At 53.8% G+C, this 20,085-nt stretch overlaps 8 protein-coding genes across 8 annotated transcripts; 6 read left to right on the plus strand and 2 right to left on the minus strand.

Annotated features, from left to right (window-relative positions):
- Positions 1-716: 716 nt before the first annotated feature.
- CPAR01_08338 (WD domain-containing protein) lies at positions 717-3,431 on the plus strand (the record flags this gene model as incomplete). Its single annotated transcript, XM_060492606.1, has 7 exons — positions 717-947; positions 1,003-1,060; positions 1,122-2,090; positions 2,144-2,547; positions 2,604-3,084; positions 3,139-3,283; positions 3,332-3,431. 7 exons carry the CDS (start codon positions 717-719, stop codon positions 3,429-3,431), a joined length of 2,388 nt encoding a protein of 795 aa, XP_060348976.1.
- An 826-nt stretch (positions 3,432-4,257) lies between these two features.
- On the plus strand, positions 4,258-5,575 carry CPAR01_08339 (uncharacterized protein; the record flags this gene model as incomplete). Its single annotated transcript, XM_060492607.1, has 2 exons — positions 4,258-4,450; positions 4,500-5,575. 2 exons carry the CDS (start codon positions 4,258-4,260, stop codon positions 5,573-5,575), a joined length of 1,269 nt encoding a protein of 422 aa, XP_060348977.1.
- Positions 5,576-5,988: 413 nt separating this feature from the next.
- Positions 5,989-6,822, minus strand: CPAR01_08340 (phospholipase/Carboxylesterase superfamily protein; the record flags this gene model as incomplete). Its single annotated transcript, XM_060492608.1, has 1 exon — positions 5,989-6,822. The coding sequence occupies one exon, from the start codon at positions 6,820-6,822 to the stop codon at positions 5,989-5,991; it is 834 nt and encodes a 277-aa protein (XP_060348978.1).
- A 1,877-nt stretch (positions 6,823-8,699) lies between these two features.
- Positions 8,700-9,477, plus strand: CPAR01_08341 (uncharacterized protein; the record flags this gene model as incomplete). Its single annotated transcript, XM_060492609.1, has 2 exons — positions 8,700-9,038; positions 9,097-9,477. 2 exons carry the CDS (start codon positions 8,700-8,702, stop codon positions 9,475-9,477), a joined length of 720 nt encoding a protein of 239 aa, XP_060348979.1.
- Positions 9,478-11,270: 1,793 nt separating this feature from the next.
- CPAR01_08342 (uncharacterized protein) lies at positions 11,271-11,701 on the plus strand (the record flags this gene model as incomplete). Its single annotated transcript, XM_060492610.1, has 2 exons — positions 11,271-11,517; positions 11,601-11,701. 2 exons carry the CDS (start codon positions 11,271-11,273, stop codon positions 11,699-11,701), a joined length of 348 nt encoding a protein of 115 aa, XP_060348980.1.
- A 249-nt stretch (positions 11,702-11,950) lies between these two features.
- Positions 11,951-13,933, minus strand: CPAR01_08343 (LCCL domain-containing protein; the record flags this gene model as incomplete). Its single annotated transcript, XM_060492611.1, has 1 exon — positions 11,951-13,933. The coding sequence occupies one exon, from the start codon at positions 13,931-13,933 to the stop codon at positions 11,951-11,953; it is 1,983 nt and encodes a 660-aa protein (XP_060348981.1).
- A 211-nt stretch (positions 13,934-14,144) lies between these two features.
- Positions 14,145-14,600, plus strand: CPAR01_08344 (uncharacterized protein; the record flags this gene model as incomplete). Its single annotated transcript, XM_060492612.1, has 1 exon — positions 14,145-14,600. The coding sequence occupies one exon, from the start codon at positions 14,145-14,147 to the stop codon at positions 14,598-14,600; it is 456 nt and encodes a 151-aa protein (XP_060348982.1).
- Positions 14,601-15,677: 1,077 nt separating this feature from the next.
- On the plus strand, positions 15,678-19,517 carry CPAR01_08345 (AMP-binding enzyme; the record flags this gene model as incomplete). The annotated part of the gene is made up of 1 exon (XM_060492613.1): positions 15,678-19,517. One exon carries the CDS (start codon positions 15,678-15,680, stop codon positions 19,515-19,517), a length of 3,840 nt encoding a protein of 1,279 aa, XP_060348983.1.
- Between the last annotated feature and the right edge of the window lie 568 nt (positions 19,518-20,085).

A 20,085-nucleotide genomic window follows, 5' to 3' on the forward strand; every position in this document is an offset into this window, starting at 1 on the left:
GGTGTAAGTTGGGAACGTCTCGCAAAGTGTATGACTGTCAATGTTCTTCAGGTACCACCGCTGGAAGGTAAGTAAGGTAACCTACGGAATACATGACTTCTGCTCTCTCTCGGAGATATCCACCGAGCCGACTGATAAGCTTCCCCCGCCATTTGTACTGACGCGAGAGAACGTTATAGATCATCTATCGTAAACCGCCCTTCTACTTCACTGATTCATGAGAGAGATACTAGCTAAGCATGTGACCCTCTCCCCCCTCTCAGTCTGGTCATTTAAGGTAAGGTAAGGCGGGTTGAGATCCTTCTGGTGTTCTTGGGTGGTGTGTTAGTAAGCTTCACTGTCCCAGATTGCGTTTAGTGAGTCGTTCCTCCAACCACCCCAGCAAGCAGGTCATCCGTCTCCACCTTTGTGCGCAGAGACACTGCCGGGTGTCCAATCGAAAAGCATCCCGTCATCTGCTTGCCCGCTTGTCCCAGCGTTTGCCCAGTCAGGGTGCTGCAGCAGTGTGCCCCTGCTAGCCACGGGTCTCTCCCAGCCTACGTAGCGACCTCTCCCGGCAAGTGAAGGCTGCGTCTGCAGAGGTACTATGCTACCGAACACTTTACAGAGAAGGTACAGAGTGCTACCCATCACCGGGATTGAGGTATTGGAACCTGGAAGGTAAGGAGACGTCTACCTATGACCTCTGCCATCTAGCAACCCCGACACCTGCATCCATGAACTCCAAACTTCAAAGCTTCACCTCCCATCTTACACTACCTTACGTCTCACGGCCTACGTTTCTCCCTCGCTCTCTCTTCCCTCCTCACGCACCTCCTCTCAGCTCCCAGACCTCGGCCTCCCATCTCACGCACCTCATCTGCTTCGCCTACTGCACCGTCCGCCCACAAGTCCGTCCGTCCGCATCCGCGTCCAGTCCGCACCACGACCCTCTCGCGAGCTATTCTGTAATTAAACGCCTAGCGACAAAGCACTCGCCACAACATTCCTACCATAACATAGGCGTCGCCGTCCCTTCCAAGATATCGACCGACCAGAGCAACCGCGGGGCCTTCCCGCGGTAACGTAGGCCGACCTGGACCCCAACTACAATCCGAATTCCAATTCCCATCTTATTCCAGCCAACCAACAAGTGCCCACCCCGCCGCACCAGACATCTTCAACCGCAGTTCCGACCCAAGCCCCCGCGGCTTCCCGCCCCTCCTCTTCTGACGATTCTACAACTTCGAGCCACTACCAAGCGACCGCCGTCCAACTCTCCTCGACTGTCCCCGAAGCGATAGCATCTCCCTCGGCGCCCCGTCAGGTCTTGGGCCGTAGACGAAGAGCTTCCGACGCGGACCGGGGAGACTCTCCTACCTCGTCCGCGGCTGCCAGTCCAATCGGCTTACATCGTTCAAAACGCAGAAGAGGAGACTCCACCATGATCTCAGACGGCGATGGAGCTGCCTCAAATGGAACGTCGAGGACGTACTCCAACGGCGCAACGACGGAAGCCCCATTGACTGCCTCCGCGACAAATGGTGCCCGCAAAGCCGCTGCCCTGAACGGGTCATCCCGTTCTGACAAGGAAGTCCAGACATCCGTTCCCTCAACCTACTATGGACATGATCGCGAGGAGGTCACCCGCATACTCATACAGGCTCTGTCCGACATGGGATACCAGGGTGCTGCCGAGAGCGTGAGCAAAGACAGCGGCTACGAGCTAGAGAGCCCGACGGTCGCCGCCTTTAGGAGCGCAGTCGTTAGCGGCGAGTGGGGTGAAGCCGAAGAGCTGCTTTTCGGAGCCGTCATGTCCGAAGATCGAAGCCAACCCGGGAATGGTCTCGTCTTAGCCCCTGGCTCTGACCGGAATGTCATGCGATTTTGGCTGCGGCAACAAAAGTTTCTCGAGTTGTTGGAGCAGCGAGATACCTCCCGGGCCCTGATGGTGCTGCGAACCGAACTGACGCCGCTATACCAAGATACTCAAAAGCTCCATTTCCTCTCCAGTCTTCTCATGTGCCAGTCAACAGAAGACTTGAAGGCTAAAGCCGAATGGGATGGTGCTCACGGCCAGTCGAGAAAGGTCCTGCTGTCTGAACTGTCCAGTGAGTATCACCGATGCCTATAGTGACGTATAGAGTAATTGACAAAAGGATAGAATGCATCTCGCCCTCGGTCATGCTGCCAGAGAATCGTCTTGCCGTTCTTCTACAGCAGGTGAAGCAGAGCCAAATAGACAGCTGCCTCTGGCATACAACCGCATCATCTCCTTCATTATACTCGGATCACTATTGTGAACGGAGTCACTTCCCTACTGACGTCGCGTTGGAGCTCACAGACTTGACTGGCGAAGTCTGGCAAGTTTTGTTCTCTCACGACGGCCAGCGACTGGCTGCTTGCGGAAGTGGCGAAGCTGTCGTCATCTGGGACTTGCCTTCTTTCTCAGTCTCTCAAATCTTGCGCCCGCATGCTCAGGGTGTCGGTGGTCTGTCCTGGAGCCCTGATGACTCCATGATCGTCACATGCTCACAGGACAAGTATGCCAGGCTGTGGGACACCACGGTGCGTAATCTCCATTCACCGAATTTCCCTCGATCCTGGTGCTAACAAATTCGTAGACTGGAGAGCTAGTTATGAAGCTCGAGCGATTTGAGGAGCCTGCGAGTGGCTGTGTGTGGGCGGCGGACAGCAAGACCTTTGTTACCGGATCTCTAGACAAGCAACACGGCTTACGTACGTGGAGTATCTCTGGCGAAATGATGTGCGAATGGGGCAAAAAGCATAGAGTTCAGGACATCTGTGGTTCTCCGGACGGTCACTGGCTCGTGGCTGTCGACGACGAACAGAAGATCCACGTCTACAACGCCTTCACACGCGAGCTAGAGTACGAAATGGAGGTCAAGTCGCGACCGACATGCGTGAGTATTAGCGAAGACTCACGGCATTTGCTCCTTAACAAAAAGGATGGCGAGCTGCAACTGATAGATCTGGTAAACCGAACGTCGGTCCAGAAGTTCTTGGGTCACACTGGGGGCGACTTCATAATTCGGAGTGCCTTTGGCGGCGCGAACGAGAGCTTCGTTGTAAGCGGCAGTGAAGGTATGTGAAGAGTGGCTGAGTGTATGATGGCAGACACTGATAAACTGCATTTAGATGGAAACATCCTCATCTGGCACAAGAATAGCGGCGCTGCAGTGGAGAGACTCGAAGGGCATCAGCCTCGGACTAACGCTGTCACCTGGAACCCTGCAGACCCTTGTATGCTGGCTTCATGTGGCGACGATGGCAAGGTCAAAATGTGAGTTTGCCATAAAAATCCTCGTTTATTATCGCTGACACCGCCCAGATGGTCGAATAAGACTCGGAGCACAGCTCTAAGATCATTACATAACGGCGCTTCTCGAAGTTCGAATGGCTGGAGAGATGAAGAGCGTGCCGAGGAATAGCAGACTGCGGTGCGACTCAAGGCCGAGTAGAGCAGGTTCGGAATCGGAATGGAAATTAAACCCCCTTTCATCAACATACTATGGTGTCATGGCGCATTTTGGGCTGCGGTATAAGAGTAAGGTGACAGGAGCCGTTCGTGGATACCACCACGATTGGGTTGGCTCACTGAAATTAGAACGATCAATGTTGTATTACCGTCCCTATTATCAAGACTGTCATCGTAGCGGTGCTGATTACTGGCTTGCACAGTTCCTTGGTGCGAGCATTGTTCACTGTCATGGAACGAGGAAGCAGGCACTTGAACCGCGCATAGTCAAGAATCTTGCCCTGCTTCTTTCCGCCATAAACGAGTGGCAAAATGGGTGGAAGGCAATCTCTCGTGTGCATGCCGAGCCTGGTCTGGACAGAGGCAATTCTCGCGTATTTGTGGCAAAAGACTGCGGCAGCGACGTCAACCCGGGAAGGACCAGCCTTTTTAGCATCTTGCAAGTGCATACTGCCTGCTTGAGACTTTGCTAGAAAGGAACTGTACCTTTCCCTCCAGTAACCCCCAACTACCACAGACTAACATCGCTCATTGACGTCCATCATCCATCTAACTCTAAACTTCTAGGAACCGTCCATTGTCTACCGTCTTGGTTACTTAGGTCTGTCATTTGACACTAGTTACATCATCGACCTTCCTCTTCAGATTGCATTATCCTCCCTCCGATCAACATGGATCGACCCAAAAACACGCGAGCATCTAGCAGCGCAGGGCAACGGAGGCGCGAAAACAATTCAACGGAGACAGTACAACGACGAGAGCCAGACAAACAGCCCATCATGGGACAGGTCCGATCGCACAATTGGCTGGCGAAGCAACGAGAGGTTACTACAGAAGCAGCGCTATGCCCATGCATGGTATATGCTCGTACCGCCGAGAGACTCGAGCGAGCTGCCTATGGCGAGGACCCCTTGACTCCGCCTTCAGGTGGTTGCAGCAGTCCATGTTGGTCTTGTTTCCTGAGCTCTCTGAGTAAGGAAACTCTTTGAAAAACCTTGTAGGCATTCCCTGACTGCTGCAGTGTGCAACTGGAGAAGGCCGCTCAGCAACCAACGTGGTGACATTCGGAACCGATATGCCATCACGGGTAGCACCGAGGACGACGAACTTCACGCCTGTGCCCACCCATTCTGGACTCTGATGGGGAATCACAATGAAGTCCTGGTGCGAGAGAAAATATGTAAAAAGTTTAACACTTACCCTTTCTCGCCAGGGCCTCCACCAGTTGAGATTCGTCGCTTCAAGCCTCAGCCCAACCATCCGTATGAATCGCCCGCGCAGATGCAGATGAAGGAAAAGAGCCTACCGAGAATTGTCGAGTTACCTGAATCCGGTAGTTCAAAGGAGAGAGCAAAGCCACAAAGTCCGCCGGCGAAGGCAACCCCGGAAGCCAGCTCCCAGCAATTGCCTCCTCCTACTAGCAACAAACACACTCCTGCGAGAACTCCGGACACCCAGCAAAGTCAGAGTCCGATTCTGGGTTCCCAAGATCCTCGCGTCACGGTGGCTGACTTCGCTGAGCCCCACCGGCTCAGTCAAGACCAAAAGAGGCCAGTTGGAAACAGACAGTTCCCGCATACTGTTCACAATGATCCTCTCTTTGGAATTGCTGAGGAAATTCATCCGCATACTGTCCACGAGGACCCAATAGTTCAAGTGGCTCGACGGCTCTCCCCTCATCAGATTAATATAGATCCCAAGACAGCGACACCGGCTGCCAGCCTCCCTCATAGCGTTCACCAGGATCCCACCGTCAACGTAGCTGAAGAGCCAACGGAGCACACGGTACACAATGACTTGACAACCAAGACGGCCGCTCCTGTACACGATCACAGGCTTAGCCAGGATGTCATGGCGCCAGTCAGTACACGAGCAGTACCCCACAGCGTCCACGACGACCAAACGGTTAGTATTCAGGGCCAGACAGCTCCGCATGCTCTTAGCGGAGATCCCACGGTCAAGGTTGATGAGGGCGAACCAAAGCAACACGAAATGCAACCAAGCGCAGCGACTCCGGCACCCGAGAACCAGAAGCCGAACCCCCACCAGTTGGGAGACATTGGCCGTGCTTCGACAGCACCGGCCCCGCTACAATGATCGCGCAGTTGATGGCGTAGATTCGACTACATCTCTGGGGGCGAATAGAAGGAAATGAAGAGAAAGAAACAAACCGTTGAATAGCCTTATGATTATAGTCCGTAGCCACGATCCTCGGAGGCGTTTTTCAACAGTCAATAACTAGTATCCCATATGCTCATCAACGCCTCAGACCTTGTGCACTTGAATGAGGAGTGACATGATCCAAGTTTCCATATGATTAGGAACGACGAACCTTACGTCACTGCTTTGTCTGCCAGCCAGCCACCCAAGCTCCTCTATAAGTTTAGTAAACTAAGCAAGGATCAAGTCTGTCATCATCCAAAGCGCGGTCAACGCTGAGGAACCGTCAGTAAAGGTAGTCGAGTCCGTGTGTCCGGTTCGATTCGTAACTCATCAAGCTCAGGGCCACTTCACCAACCGCTCTTGAGGCATTCTGCGAAGAACTTCATCAAGGGGAACATCTCGTCCCGATCACGGGGCATGGCCACGTCCCTCCTCTTCCACTTGACGACCCTGACATCGAGGAACTCTTCCTTAACGGCATCAAAGGCGTCGTCGTCGAGCTGGACAAGACACGCTTTCGTCTTGCACTTGCCCCGCGTGCTGACTGTGGGAACCATGGAGGGTGGCAGGGGACCGCCGATCGAGAGGACGCCCTTGAGGGTGTTTTCGTCAAAGTGGCTGTCATTCCTCTTGGGTTTGGATGCAGAGGAAGCAGCCGTGGGATCAGAGGACTCGGTCACGTCTACGACTTTTGGGCCGAGACGGAGCTGCGATGCGATGCCCAAGGCCAGGGACCCGCCTTGGCCGAAGCCGAAGAGGATGATGTCGCTGAGTTCCCAGCCGCAGCGGGCGACGAGGGTGTCGCGGATGAGGCGGTCTACGACGAGGGTTGAGGATTTGGAGAAGCCAGGGTCCGTGGCGAGGGCGTCTGTGGAGGGGTCGAAGGTGATGTCGTCGCCCCAGTGAAAGTGGCCGGAGGAGTTTGCGGAGGAGGTGGATGGCCCGTCATCGGGCAGCATGGACGGGGGTAGCGGGGAGGGACCGCGAAGGGAGATGGAGAGGACGCCCGGGAGGGACATTGCGCGGGCGAAGGAGGCGAAGGGGACCTCGGAGTCGCCTAGGCCGTGGAAGAGGAGGAGGATTGCGGTGGTGGATTCCGGGGGGTTTGGGAAGGCTAGGGTTAGGGGGAGGACTTTTTGGACTTGGGTGAAGTCTTCTGGGGTTGGGATCCGGGGAGGCATTTTTTTGGTTGTTGTCTAGGTTGTTGGCGTGAGTCTGGATTGTGGTCTTGGCGTTTGGGTTGAGTGTGACTGGAAAGTCTGCGGTTTCTGAGAAACGTGATGCGTTGAGTAGTTGGGCGAGAGTACACCCTTGTTGTTCTGGACTTTTCTTTCGGCCGGGATTTGATGAATGGTGATGAGAAGGAATAAAGTCCGACAAGCCGCGTATGTTTAGTGTTTACGGGCTGGGTTGGCCTGGTGAAGTGTTGATCGCGTGAGGTGGGCAGGACTAGGCGTGTGTGGATGGTTTGAGCAGTCAGGTCGGATGAGGTGAAGTTATCTCCAAGTGGGGCGGGACCTTCGGCTCCTCACACTGGGAGTTTGAACTTTGAACTCTCAGTGACACGAGCTTTTTTTCTTGCTCACGCAGCGGCGAGTGAGCGTTGTGTGAGTGGAGGAACAAGACGTAAATTAACAGGCAGAAAATAACACAACCGCCGTCTCCACTTTTCCCGGACGAAATTCAAGCTTCAAACGCCATGTGTGATAGATTAACAGTTTTCAGCCTCTCAATGCTTGCAATCACCGCAGGGCTGACTTTAATCACTTCCCTCCCGCCTACCCAATCTTTCTAGCCCACCGTATGTTTCCCGTGAGCGTGTAATATGGGGGGCAATAACCTTACAATCTATCCATAATTACTTTCTTCAGGGACACATGCGGGACATTAAGTCTGGGGGAGAGGTTTAGATATTCATCTTTCTGATGGATTTGAAAGACCTAGCGGCTAAATCTGACCTTTGAACGCTCATAGCTGCTCTTCACACAGACACCAATCTCATCTCTTCTTCTAGGTTCAGGCTGTCAAAAACATCAGTAAAACTCGTCTCAAGATTGACTTTTCCTCTCGCATGAGCGAGAGCCGCACTTCAGCACCGCCGTCAGCCAACAACCTCAATCTCCCTCAGAGCACTCCGTGCTGGCTGTCCTGCAATCTTCCCGCACAGTTCAGGCGGCGGTGGTTGCCTCGTGGCCAAGTGGTTGCGTGTTCGTCGCAGCAAAAGCACGCACAACGCTGCGCTGCGCCGGCTGACTCGAGGCCTTTTCTCGTGTCCTTCCCCCCTCTCTCCAACTTCTGTACCTTACTCGTCGCCATCACATCATGAGACGACATGCAAGACGGCTAGGTGTGGAGGGGATGGCATTGAGGCTCAGCCTCCATACTGGGCAAGGAAGGCCCCGGCACCCGCGTCTTTGGACGTCTACTGTGTAGAGGGACGATCCACCAGTGTGGTTACCGCTTGTCGGGTCTCCAGACTCCCTTTCTCTCCTCCAATTTCCGTCTCTTTCGGATAGTGTTCTTCACCGCAAGGCAGCGAAGGACCCGTCCTATGTTTGTACAAGATGATTGTCCATAGACCCCAGCACGGAATGATCTCACCCTGAAACGGCCTCCGCGCCCGCCGCCAGCCCTGCTTCCTCGCTCTTCTCTTTACCTCTTTCGAGGAAGAAGACGAGAAGCGGGAATCGTTACACGCTGACGAGAGTTGGTCACTTCCGACGGCGCCGCCGAACGTTCGTCCTGTGGCGTCAATGCTCTTCCATGGATGGAGAGACAACATTGAGATGAGCTTGTTAGGTGTAGGTAAGGCAGTAATGGAGGAAGGCCTCCACTCGATCTATAAGATCGTCAGACATCCCGCCGGGCTGTTCGGATACCCAGCTCTTTCATCAACTCAATATCTGTTGCCTCAGTTCCAATACCTTCACTTTTTCTTTCTTCACAGCTGTGCTGTCGTTTCCAACAGACCCGTCTTTCGCTCAAGAAACATCTATAATCAATTCCTTTCTATTATTACCCTTCTTTTCTTATAAACCATTTTAAACACTGAGGCAAAATGAAGTTCTCCGCCGTTCTCACTACTCTCGTCGCCGTTGCCTCGGCCGCCCCCTCCCGGGACATCTCCTCGTCTGGCAGCAAGCTCCAGAAGCGCGCCGCCGTGTTCGCGACGGCCAAGACCTTTGACGAGCTATCCATCAGCGGCAAGAATGCCGGCACCGCAAAGGAGGATGCCCTCCAGAAGCTGAGCGGTCTGCCGACGGACCTGTCCACCGTCGACAAGGCGGATCTCGCTTTCCTCAACAACGTCAACAAGATTGCCAACCAGGCCGAGCGCGGTGCCTACAATGTTGAAATCGCAAAGACGGCACCCGGCGAGGACGCCCTGGCCCTTCAGGTAAGATATCGGGATCTTCTTCTATCTATCGAAACAGGCGACTAACATGGTACTACAGCGCGCAAAGATCCAGAACAAGGTCCTCAAGCTCACGGCCACCGTCATGGGCCTGCAGGCTCAGCAGGCGCAGGGCAAGAACGTGACGGCCAAGCTGGACGAGGAGACCAAGAAGCTCAACAAGAACATTGCCGACGACATCGCCAACGCCGGCAAGCCCGCGACCGCCCTCAAGTTCAACGCCTCCACCGACAACCCAGCCGCCAGCGAGGTGCCCAAGGACGATGCCACTGCCACGAAGGCCGGTGACGTTGTTGACCAGTCCATCAAGGCCGCCGGCGGAAACGCTGGCGCTGCCGGGGCCAAGGGTACGGGTAAGAAGGGAACCAAGACGGCGAGCAAGGCTGTTGTCGAGGCTGCTGAGGAGGAGGACGAGGAGTAAAGGAGGTTTACCTGGTTCATAGAAGTGAGGTCCAGATTAATGTAGCCGACCAGGGGGTGGGTTGGTGCAAAACTCGTTTTGGGCTCTGGTGGCTCGCGAGGATATTCTCAATAAATGTTTAAAGCAACTTTGATCCAGTCTTCTTGCGATTCCAAGCTTGCATCGGAAAATGACAGTGCTTTCAACATGTAGTTGGGCGTGAAGCACGTCACTGCTCACGTACTGTCGTTGCGACTTTGAAGGTCGACAACTCGTTGATTGATTCCGTCCCAGAGGCACAACTAGGTCGGCTACGGATATTCTGCAGCTGATTGTAAAGGTCTTGCTCAAAACTGCTTACGTCTGACACCGTGCCAGAAGCACCTCTTGAGCTGTCAGAGCTCTATTTTCACGTTCAACATAGAAGCAAGCCAGTAAGACTTTTGCTGAACATGAGATCAGTCCCACGACTCCCGGGCTATTGAAGTCCGAAGATGATCTACATGCTATCTGAGATCGGACGGCAGATATCGGGGATGCGTATTGTTTGGTGGATCAAATGGTTGTCACTGGGACGATACCCCACGATGTGTGATAGACTCGGCAGATCTTTCTCATCACCCAATATGTTCTAGACCACGGTCCTGTGGCATTTGCTTGGACGGTTTACATAGTGTGCACTTGCAGATACTTCATAGAAACACCCAACCCAAATAGTCACTCGTCGTGGTGATCACCGAGGATCTCGTAAGGCACATTTTCAATGCCCACCTCAGCCTACCTAATTCACTTACACGCCAGTGACCCAAAAATTGAAGTCTATCTTCTCTTCCTCCCGTGCATCTCAGGAAGAGTCAACTTTCAAATTCTGTTAGTCACGCCTCCCCCAAATTCGGCCTCTTCTACCGACGGCGATTCGCCGAAAGGCAGGGGAAGCCCACGACTAACCCCCCAGCCTCTTACACGTTTCATCGACTGTCCAGACGAAAAAATCCCCACCATCTTACACCGCAAAACCCCAAACAGTCACATCGTCGCCGCATCTCCCGAACACATCCCTTGGACTAATCCATATTTGGACCTGTGCGTTCAAGCATTGTGACGGAGAGGCTGCCAAAATAGAGAAATGAGCCCTTTCCCTCACCCCTGTTCGTCTCATCCGTACTTGAGCTTCTTTTGGCTTCGATCCCTTTTGGGATGTTGCATGAGACGACAGGCCCTCTTCTTCTTGCTCTCTTTCCCCTTCTCTCTCCTTGAGGCTCAAGATCTCTGCTTTTTGGATACGAGCAAGCGAGGGTGAAATGTGCTCCTATTCGCTTACGGCTGGCTCAGCCGAGAAGAGGGGAGAGAGTTACCAGGCCCTCCCCATTCTTTGCCAGGATTTTGCATTAGATCTCTCATCATTCCGTCAGTAAGATCCTGGAAACCAAAATCCGAATACTTCGGTCTCCTCGCGTCGAGTTGCTCGCTTGTTTGAGAGTGGCCGGCTGAAGTCAGGAGGTGTTCGTTTTGACACATCGTGAGCCGCCTTTACGGGATTATAAACTTGACACTTAAGAGAGGGGAAGCTTAATCGGGCCTCATGCTCCAACTCCTGAGCAGACGCATATAATAGCCATTCTCGCTCGTCCCATCTCTCCTTGACCGTCTCTGACCCCATCACCACAGTTCAGTCTCTTCTGCTTCTCTACCGCCGGCCGGACACTCTTTTTCGTCTTTCTACTGTATCCATAACTTTAAATCACAAACAGCCTCTCATTTCATCGGTTCTTTTCTCGAGATACCCCAAGCCGAACACCACACACCCAAGCACCATGAAATTCACTGTTCAAACCGCCCTCTTCGCCCTCACCATGGCCATCGGCGCCAGCGCCGCAGCCGTAGAGGACCCCACCTCGGCCGCAGCCCGCCGCGACGTCCTCCTGATGGAACGCCAGGGCGCAAACGCCAACCGGCCCGTCCCTAACGGCGCCTGCTGCGTCGCCAACACGAGCTTGAAGCAGGATGTCTGCAACGTCAACGGCCAGAATGGCCGTTGTGTTCCGGACAGCATCAACAATTGTAAGACTCACTCCGAACCCCTTACATTCTAGTATGGGTCTTTTTATGTATTGCCGTTTGCTAATGAGACTCTCCGTAAATAGGCGGCTCAAGCTTGACTTGCATTGAGGACAGCAGGTTGGATTGCGACCCGAACACGCTCGAGCGTGGTCGTCCCCTTTGCCGCCGCAGACAGGGAGCGTAAAGGGGGTGTGATCTTGATGCAGACAAGATGGAGTAATCTGGGCGAACTTTGGTATTTTGTTTTTTTGGGTAGCATGTTCTCATTCACACTAAGATACCACTACAATCAAAAGAGTCCAAGTTTTGCTCAAATTCGTCGGTTGATCAAAGTAGAACGAAAAAGTTGCGATGGTGAACAAACTCTGGTCTTTGAGATTCGTACGCTATTCTAGACATCTAAAGCAAAAGCAGGATCGTCACGCATCAAAGATCACCGTGGCACGCTCTCGTCATCATCTACCAGTGACCGACCCCTAATCATCGAAGGGCCCGGCTGCATGTCTATCCATTTGCCTTCCGCATTCCAAATGCCAGCTTTCGTAAAGTCATAGCTCTCGCTGCCTTCCATGAATCCAAAACGGAAGTATTCGTTCATGCCGAGATCGCTCTGGCGGCTCCAGAGGAAACTCGTTGGAGGTACGGGTCCATCGTCAAAGTAGGTACGGAAGCGCTCTACATCGTTGACAAGAACGCTGATGCCGTCGTAGCGCGCTCCATCGGGAGGAGTAGCCCAAGTGAAGTTGATGCTCCACATAGCTTGACCTAGGTCGATGACGGGTGGGAGAATGCTGGGCAAGACCGACCCGTGCTGAGCGTCGCCTTGGAGGGCCGCAGGTGTCTGGAGAACAGCGTCGAAGCCCCAGCGGGCGATGCCGTTGATGAAGAGACCGACTAAAATGCCCTGATAGAGCAGTGAAGGTCTGGTCTGCATACTCGTGCCCGGGAGCAAGAGTAACGCCAGGATGTAGTGGTGAATGCGCAGGCTCAGGTCTGGCAGGACAAGGCATACAATGATACCCGCCACGAATAGGAGGTACAGCTTGAGGTATTTCAGGAGACGACCCTCCTGTCTAAAATACCAGATTTGCTTGGCGGTGATTACCACCAAGACGATGATGATGATGGCCAACGCTGCCTTTGCTCCCGGCTGTTGGTTCAGATCATGCGCATTCAGACGCTGAATGGGAATGAAGCTAAAGGTATAGTTGGTAAGCGCACCAACCCAGCAACCACCGAGCCACAAGATCGTCTTCTCCACCTGAGCAGTAAGCCCATTGAGCGTTCGTCGAATTCCCATCTTGTCAAACATAACCCAGGCGCAGAACATCGCCGGGAGGTATTTGCCAACGATATTCGATACTAGGTCCGCAACCGAGTAGTGATTTGGGGGGTCAGAGGCGAGCCCGACATGCCAAAATATGCCAGTAAAGATTGAGAAGAAGAAGAGGGAAGGTGATGACGTGACAAGAGAAAGGACCGTCGTGAAAACAACCGAGACCGCCAACAAATTCCATCTCAGGTCTTTGGCGCGGCATTGAATGCCAGGCTCGAACGTGAACGAGAGTGGGAAGTAGGAGTCAAAGCTGATGCTGTCAATCCCATTCTTGTCCGAGCTCAAGTAGTCCTCGTTTCGCCCAACGAGGCGGACAACACCACAACCTCCATTATCGTTAGATATCACACCGGCATGGATCGCAGCGGCGCAGATGAACGAGTCACCTCGGTAAATCGGCGAGCTCGTGTTGTCGGTTTGTCCGCCGATAACAAGCGGCTGGTAGACAATCTCCTGGTCTCCGACCGCTCTTGGATTCAAGACCATGTAGCCGGCGCAGTTGGCTGAGCACCTGAAGGCAAAGCCGCTGCCATTGAACGGGCGGCAGTCCGCACCATTGAGGCCGCAATTATTTCCTCTCGTCCAGTATGCCGCACCACACCCAATCTGCGAGGGGGCTCCCCATCCTTCAACCTCAGTAGCGAACGTCTCGCTCCTCTTGACCAAGGCAAATGTGATGATCCAAATGGCGAAGTAAAGAAAAACGATGCCGACCCGGTGCTTGAATTTTCGTAGGTATCGATCAACCAACACAAGAGGGAACTCTTGAACCTGAGGAAAGATGGGCTTGATCTCGTAATCGTGTGGGTTTGGCGGACCTTTGGACCATTTTGCGGTAGCCTTCACGATGCGGCGCACCGGGAATGGCACCCATCTCCAGCGCTTCCAGTGTCCTTCGTCCTGCATGAACCGGGGTGTCGATGGGCCGGAGTCGTCATCGACTTCGAGCTCGCGGCGAGGGCCATCCTCGAGCGGCGCATCGGGATGTTCTGTGGTATTTGCCCGGTTCGTAGGCTCGTCGGCCTGCTGTCGCTCCATGATGCTCAAGAGCGGTTCCTGCTCATGTCTTCGGTCATCCATAGTGGAGGAATGTACGTGGGGGCTAGGCAAGATATGTAAGGTGAGTCGTCGACGATTCGGCGGATCGGACAAGGGGCGAGACCTAAGGACCTAAGTGGTTAGGAAACCGAGGGCGGCTACGCCATGACGATCAGTCAGCAAGAGGATGGCTCGGCATTGGGGTCGGGCGAGAGGTCATACCAGAAGAGCAGTGAACCGTGGTATCAATGCGATGCTATCAAGTGACGAGGCTCTCTCGGTCGTGAAACGAATGTTTCGCTGGCCTCCCATCGAGTTGCTCACGGAGGCGACGCATTGGCTTCGGAAACTTCAGACGAAAGAACGGCAGCCTATGGGTGACAGCGCTGTGGCTGAGGGACAGCTCAGGAACCGCATTAGCCAGGTGATCCTGAAGCAGACGATCCCGCGGCACCGAAGCACCTCTGTTCCCTGTCTGACTTGGCCCTGGCAGGTGGAGCATCGGGTGGTCCTTGCTCTTGCTCGGCGTTCCGCGTGGCGACGAAGTGCAACGTCAAAAGAGGGAGTACGTACCGTGGGTGCCGCTTTAGTGGACCAGAAACGGACAGAATTGCATCCTGCTTCGGAGCTGCGGCGAGCGGGTGTCGGAGGGGCAAGCGACCCGCTCTCTCTAGCCACCGATACCCCACGCCGAGTCTCAGCCACATGACGGACCGTCTCCCATACCGATCTGGTGGCGCAGTCTAGACGCCGCCCTCATCTGTTTGTCGGGAAAAACGGCGAGTCATTTGACAGATGCGCGATTGATCTTGCGCGTTCATCTGGCTTTAAATGACAAACTGCAACTCTCTCACTTGTTCATGCTTATAATGACACTCTGGCCCCCACGTGTTTAGACTTTTTTCGTCACCGACATCGCCCTTGCAACTTTGACATGTGCTTGGAACATCAAGGTTGACTTTTTTGCAGGCTCACGATATAATTACCGCAATATCGAGAGTGAATCTCTCAATTGAGGCATCCTACTCCGCCTATATGCTTAGGGTCACTGTTGGATCAACCCCAGCCTCCAGTAATGCGGTTGATGGCGCTAGGGCTTTGTCTGGTACTGATAGTTACATAGTAGACAAACGATCCAGCTGAACCTTGCCTTCCACACTCTTTCATCTTAGACTGAGTTGGATGCAGCAACTTTCCTGGCTTCTATCGCCTTCTTTTGACCCATTTAAACTGCTGGTCAACTTGGCAACCATGTACCTCATTGGACATGGTGTCTGATAGTGGATGCTATGGACTAGACTGGGCTATCCCGTACCGACATTTCATCGCTTCGCGACGGCTGTCGGTGTGCATGTGCTACCGTCTCTTCCCTACACGTGTACGCTTCGTCGGCGGGGGACTCGTTCTTGTTGAGGAACCTCTAGCCGGTAAGGGACTTGTAGCCAAGCAAGGTACACACCTTCGCCTTCGCTTCTGTTGGCCTTGCTTTTTTCGCGTCACTCCTTCGCCTCAACTAAGTACTTGAGTGGTTGCAAGAGCTTCTCGCAACCAACTTGTCTCGTGACCTCCTTCCCTCCCAGACTCAACACTACAGTTGTTCTGCCACATTTATTAAGGTGCCAGAGCTTAATCTGTTCCTCTACAACAGTCAACCTTTGATCTAGACTTCACTGTCTGTGGCCTTTCTTCCCGTTTATTCTCTCATCGGCTTCTCTAGAGGTGATTCCTTTTTGTTTCAACCAGTCAACTTGTCTTCCATATACCCCTTATCAAACAACTGATAAACATGCCTATTCTCGACATCACCAAGGATATCGCCGCGCTCTTTGAGCAGCAGGCTAAGGCTACCCCAGACGCTGTGGCCCTTGAAGATGAATCGCGAACCTTTACCTATGCGGAATTGGACCAAGAGACGCAGACTCTTGCCGATCAACTGCGTCGAGATTATGGAGTCGGCAGAGATAGCCTCGTTGGTGTGCTCATGAGCCGAAGCGCCGACTACGTGATCGCTTCATTGGCAGCTCTTCGCGCGGGCGGTGCTTTCCTGGTACTTGAGCTCGCATACCCCTCTGGGCTCCTGCGCGATGTCATCCAGGACGCAAAGCCCTCAGTGGTTATCACTCAAAGCGCACACGTCAACCACATCAAGGTGGAAGTGCCTATCATTGTCATTGATGAGCCCAGTAAAACGACAGTCAATGGACACGCCAATGGCGAACTTTCGCCATTGCCTGCCAGCGATGATCTCGAACGCCTCATGTTCGTCTCATACTCTTCTGGCACCACTGGCCAACCGAAGGGCATCTGCAATCCCCACAGGGCAGCAGTGCTCTCATATGACCTCAGATTTGGTCTCAGCGATTTGCAACCGGGAGATCGTGTAGCTTGCAATGTGTTCTTCGTGTGGGAGATGCTTCGCCCCTTATTGCGGGGAGCGACTGTCTTTGCTGTTCCGGACAGTGCAAGTTACGACCCATCAGCTCTTGTCAACTTGCTCGAGTCTCGGCAAATCACAGACACGCTCATGACACCTACCCTTCTGGCAACCGTCTTGTCTCGTCACCCTGACTTGAGCAAGCGCCTGCCCAAGCTACGGTCTCTCTGGTTGAACGGCGAGGTAGTCACAACTGACCTCTGCCGCAGGGGAATGAAGGCCCTACCCGAAACCAGGTTCCTCAATGTCTACAGCGCTTGCGAGACCCACGAGGTCGCAGCCGGTGATATCAGCACATTCATTGACTTTGAAGCCCGTGTCTGCCCGGTTGGCCCACCGATGAACCCAGAAAACATCTACATCATGGACGAAGACGGTAACAGGGTTGGCAACAATATCAGCGGAGAGCTCTATGTGGGCGGCGACCTCCTGGCGCGGGGTTACCTCAACCTGCCAGAGACAACAGCCAAGGCATTCCACCCGGATCCCTTTGTCAACAAGGAAGGTGCACGCATGTACCGTACTGGAGATCTCGCTAGAGTCCTTCCCTCCGGTCTTCTGGAGATCACTGGTCGAGCAGGCGGTATGATCAAGACCCGTGGCTACACCGTTCAGCCAGGTGCTGTCGAAAACGCCATTGTGAAGCACTTGGCTGTGAGTGACTGCGCTGTCTCCTCTCACGGAGAAGGCCTTGAAAGACAACTTGTTGCCTATATCGTTCGCGACAACGATGACAAGCGGGGCCGAGGAGATGTGGTCATTGACGAGTCTGGATACAGCCCTGCAGCTAGACGTGTCCTTGGAGAGCATCTTGCTCTGTACATGCTTCCAACTTACTGGGTCGAGCTTGAACAACTCCCTACTCACGGCGTCTCCGGCAAGACTGATCTGAAGGCCCTGCCGCCGCCGCCAAGCCCGAAGCTTGCAGTCAATGGCGAGAAGGAGCAAAACACCAAGGTCAAGATCGAAACCGTCAAGAAGCTGTGGGCGGCTGCCCTCAACATGCCTGATAGTGCCATCACAGAGGAGCACGACTTCTTCGATATTGGTGGCCACTCCCTTGTTCTCGCAGACCTAGCAAACAGATTCGCTAAGGAGTTTGGATTCCCGGTTCCGCTGGCACCTCTTGCGGGTACGCCAACACTGCAAGGACACCTGCAAGCGATTTGCGATGCTCGTGATGGTCACACGGCGGCTGTTCAAGCGGACCTCCCAGCCGTCCTTCGTGCTGATTCCATTCTGCCTGACGACATCCAGTCCAACGGCACTCCTATGCGGCGTTTGAATGATGCTAATACCGTGCTCTTAACCGGTGCAACTGGATACCTCGGTGCCTTCCTTCTCAAGTATCTTGTGGAGACCACCTCGGCACACATTATCTGCCTCGTCCGCTTCACGGATCCTACCGACGAGATGCGTGCTGCTGGAATGGCTAGAATCCGAAAGAACCTGATTGATCTTGGCATCTGGGAAGACTCCTTACTCGACAGAATGGAGGTTCTGCCCGGAAACTTATCGCGAGAGCACCTCGGTCTTGCCCCAGAGGTTTATGATGACATCGTTTCCCGTGTTGAGGTCATCATTCATGCTGCTGCGACTGTCAACCTGGTTTATCCCTATGCTGCACTGAGAAGCCCCAATGTCGGAGGCACAAGAGAAATCCTACGCCTGGCGTCAAAGAGCGGTGCCACCCTTCACCACGTTTCCACAAACGGTGTTTTAACACCATCTGTTGCAGGCCACTCTGAAGACGCCATGGTTGACATTGACGATGTTCCCGACAAGCTGATCGATGGATATGGACAGACGAAGTGGGTGGCTGAGAAGCTGGTCTATGAGGCCGCTCGTCGAGGTATGCCGTGTAAGGTTTACCGCCCTGGTACGATCAGTGGTCATAGCAAGACAGGCTCATGTAACGCATGGGATCTTCTGAACGCCCTGATTGTCGAGTCGTTACACCTCAAGACGGCGCCGTATGTTGACCAATGGTTCGCCGAGATGACGCCTGTCGATTTCGTCAGCGCAGCTATCACGACTCTCGCCAACCACGCCGACTCTGAGCAGTTGGTCTACCACCTTGGTGACCCCAACCCAGTGTCTGCGAACTACATCTTCGACAGCCTGAATGAGCTCGGTTTCCCGACCGAGCGCGTGCCCTGGGACGATTGGGTGGAGTTGTGGACCAAGAAGCGAGGTTTCGGCACTGCAGGCGACGTCCCTTTCACCGTTGACATCCTTCGTGGTGGTATGCCTACCGCAGAGACTCTCAAGGCTGTGACCGTCCTCAAGGACGAGGCTACGGCTCCCGCTTTGCTCAAGTACAACCTGCCTCGCCCCAAGATCGATACTGATCTACTCGAGACCTACACTCGACACTTCTGCGCGAGAGGCTGGCTCTCTCGACCTCCGCGCCGAGCAAACGCTAACGGAGTTACATCTCGCGTCAACAAGGGTCGTCTGGCTGGTAAGGTCGCCGTCATCACTGGTGCCTCTTCCGGCATCGGTGCAGCTGTTGCAGCTGGGCTGGCTAAGGAGGGCGCCCATGTCGCTCTTGCGGCAAGACGAACGGAAGCCCTGGAAGGTGTCAAGGCCAAGCTTGCTGGCACTGGCGGCAAGGTCCTCATTCACAAGACGGATGTGACGAAGAAGGAAGACGTTGAGTCGCTCATGCAGGCGGCAGCTGACAAGCTTGGACCGGTCGACATTCTGGTCAGCTGCGCTGGTGTCATGTACTTCACCATGATGGCGAACAACCAGACTGACGAGTGGGAGCGCACTGTCGATGTCAATTGCAAGGGTCTCTTGCACTGCTTGTCGTCTACGGTCCCTGGCATGCTAGGCCGAGGAAAGGGTCACATTGTAGCCATTTCGTCCGACGCTGGCCGCAAGGTCTTCCCCGGCCTGGGTGTTTACTCTGCTAGCAAGTTCTTTGTGGAAGCAACTCTGCAGAGCCTGCGTCTCGAGACGGCCGGTACGGGTCTCCGCGTCACATCTATTCAACCTGGCAACACGGCCACAGAGCTGCTGGGTATCTCTACAGACGCTGAGGCTATCAAGAAGTACGGCGAGCCTACTGGTGCCAAGGTCCTGGACGCCGAGGATGTAGCTTCTTCGATTGTGTACGCTCTGTGTCAGCCAGAACATGTTGCTGTCAACGAGGTGCTCATTGAGCCTAGAGATGAGCCTATTTGATCATCTCGGATCATCATTTGGCAGATAGATGGGAGGATAGAGGGGATAGGCTTGCTATTTTATGGTATACAATTGTGTTCCACGATCTGAATAATACATCAATCGAATTTCAAATGCCTTCATGAATTCATTACACTTGTTGGCCATATGTAATCGAATTGTCCTGTAGCTGTCGAGGCACAATTCCTTAGGCTAATGGACGCAGAGTGGCAGATTCGCCTCAACTATTCCATCGAAAGCCTGCCGACCATTGAATTGTCACTTCTTTCCAAACTTTCAATCTGAAAATCGTTCAATATTGCATCAGCTACGGCATATGTACGTCATTCCCCAAGCCTCCGAAGCACCCCGATAGCCGTACCGACCGGCGCGGCGGTACCGAATGTGAGTGAAATGTTGAAGGCAGTGTGCAAAAGCAGCAACAACGCTACTCTCCGTTAGGTCTCCATACATTCATACGGGTACACTCCAAGATGCTTTGGCCATGGGGTGATCGGATCAAAACATGGGATTTGACGATTGGCTACAATTGAAATGCATCTGCGCTGCCCAGAAACCCCTGCAGCGT

Source organism: Colletotrichum paranaense (assembly GCF_030867605.1).
Source record: "Colletotrichum paranaense strain IMI 384185 chromosome Unknown Scaffold_6.1, whole genome shotgun sequence".
Classification (NCBI taxonomy): domain Eukaryota; kingdom Fungi; phylum Ascomycota; class Sordariomycetes; order Glomerellales; family Glomerellaceae; genus Colletotrichum; species Colletotrichum paranaense.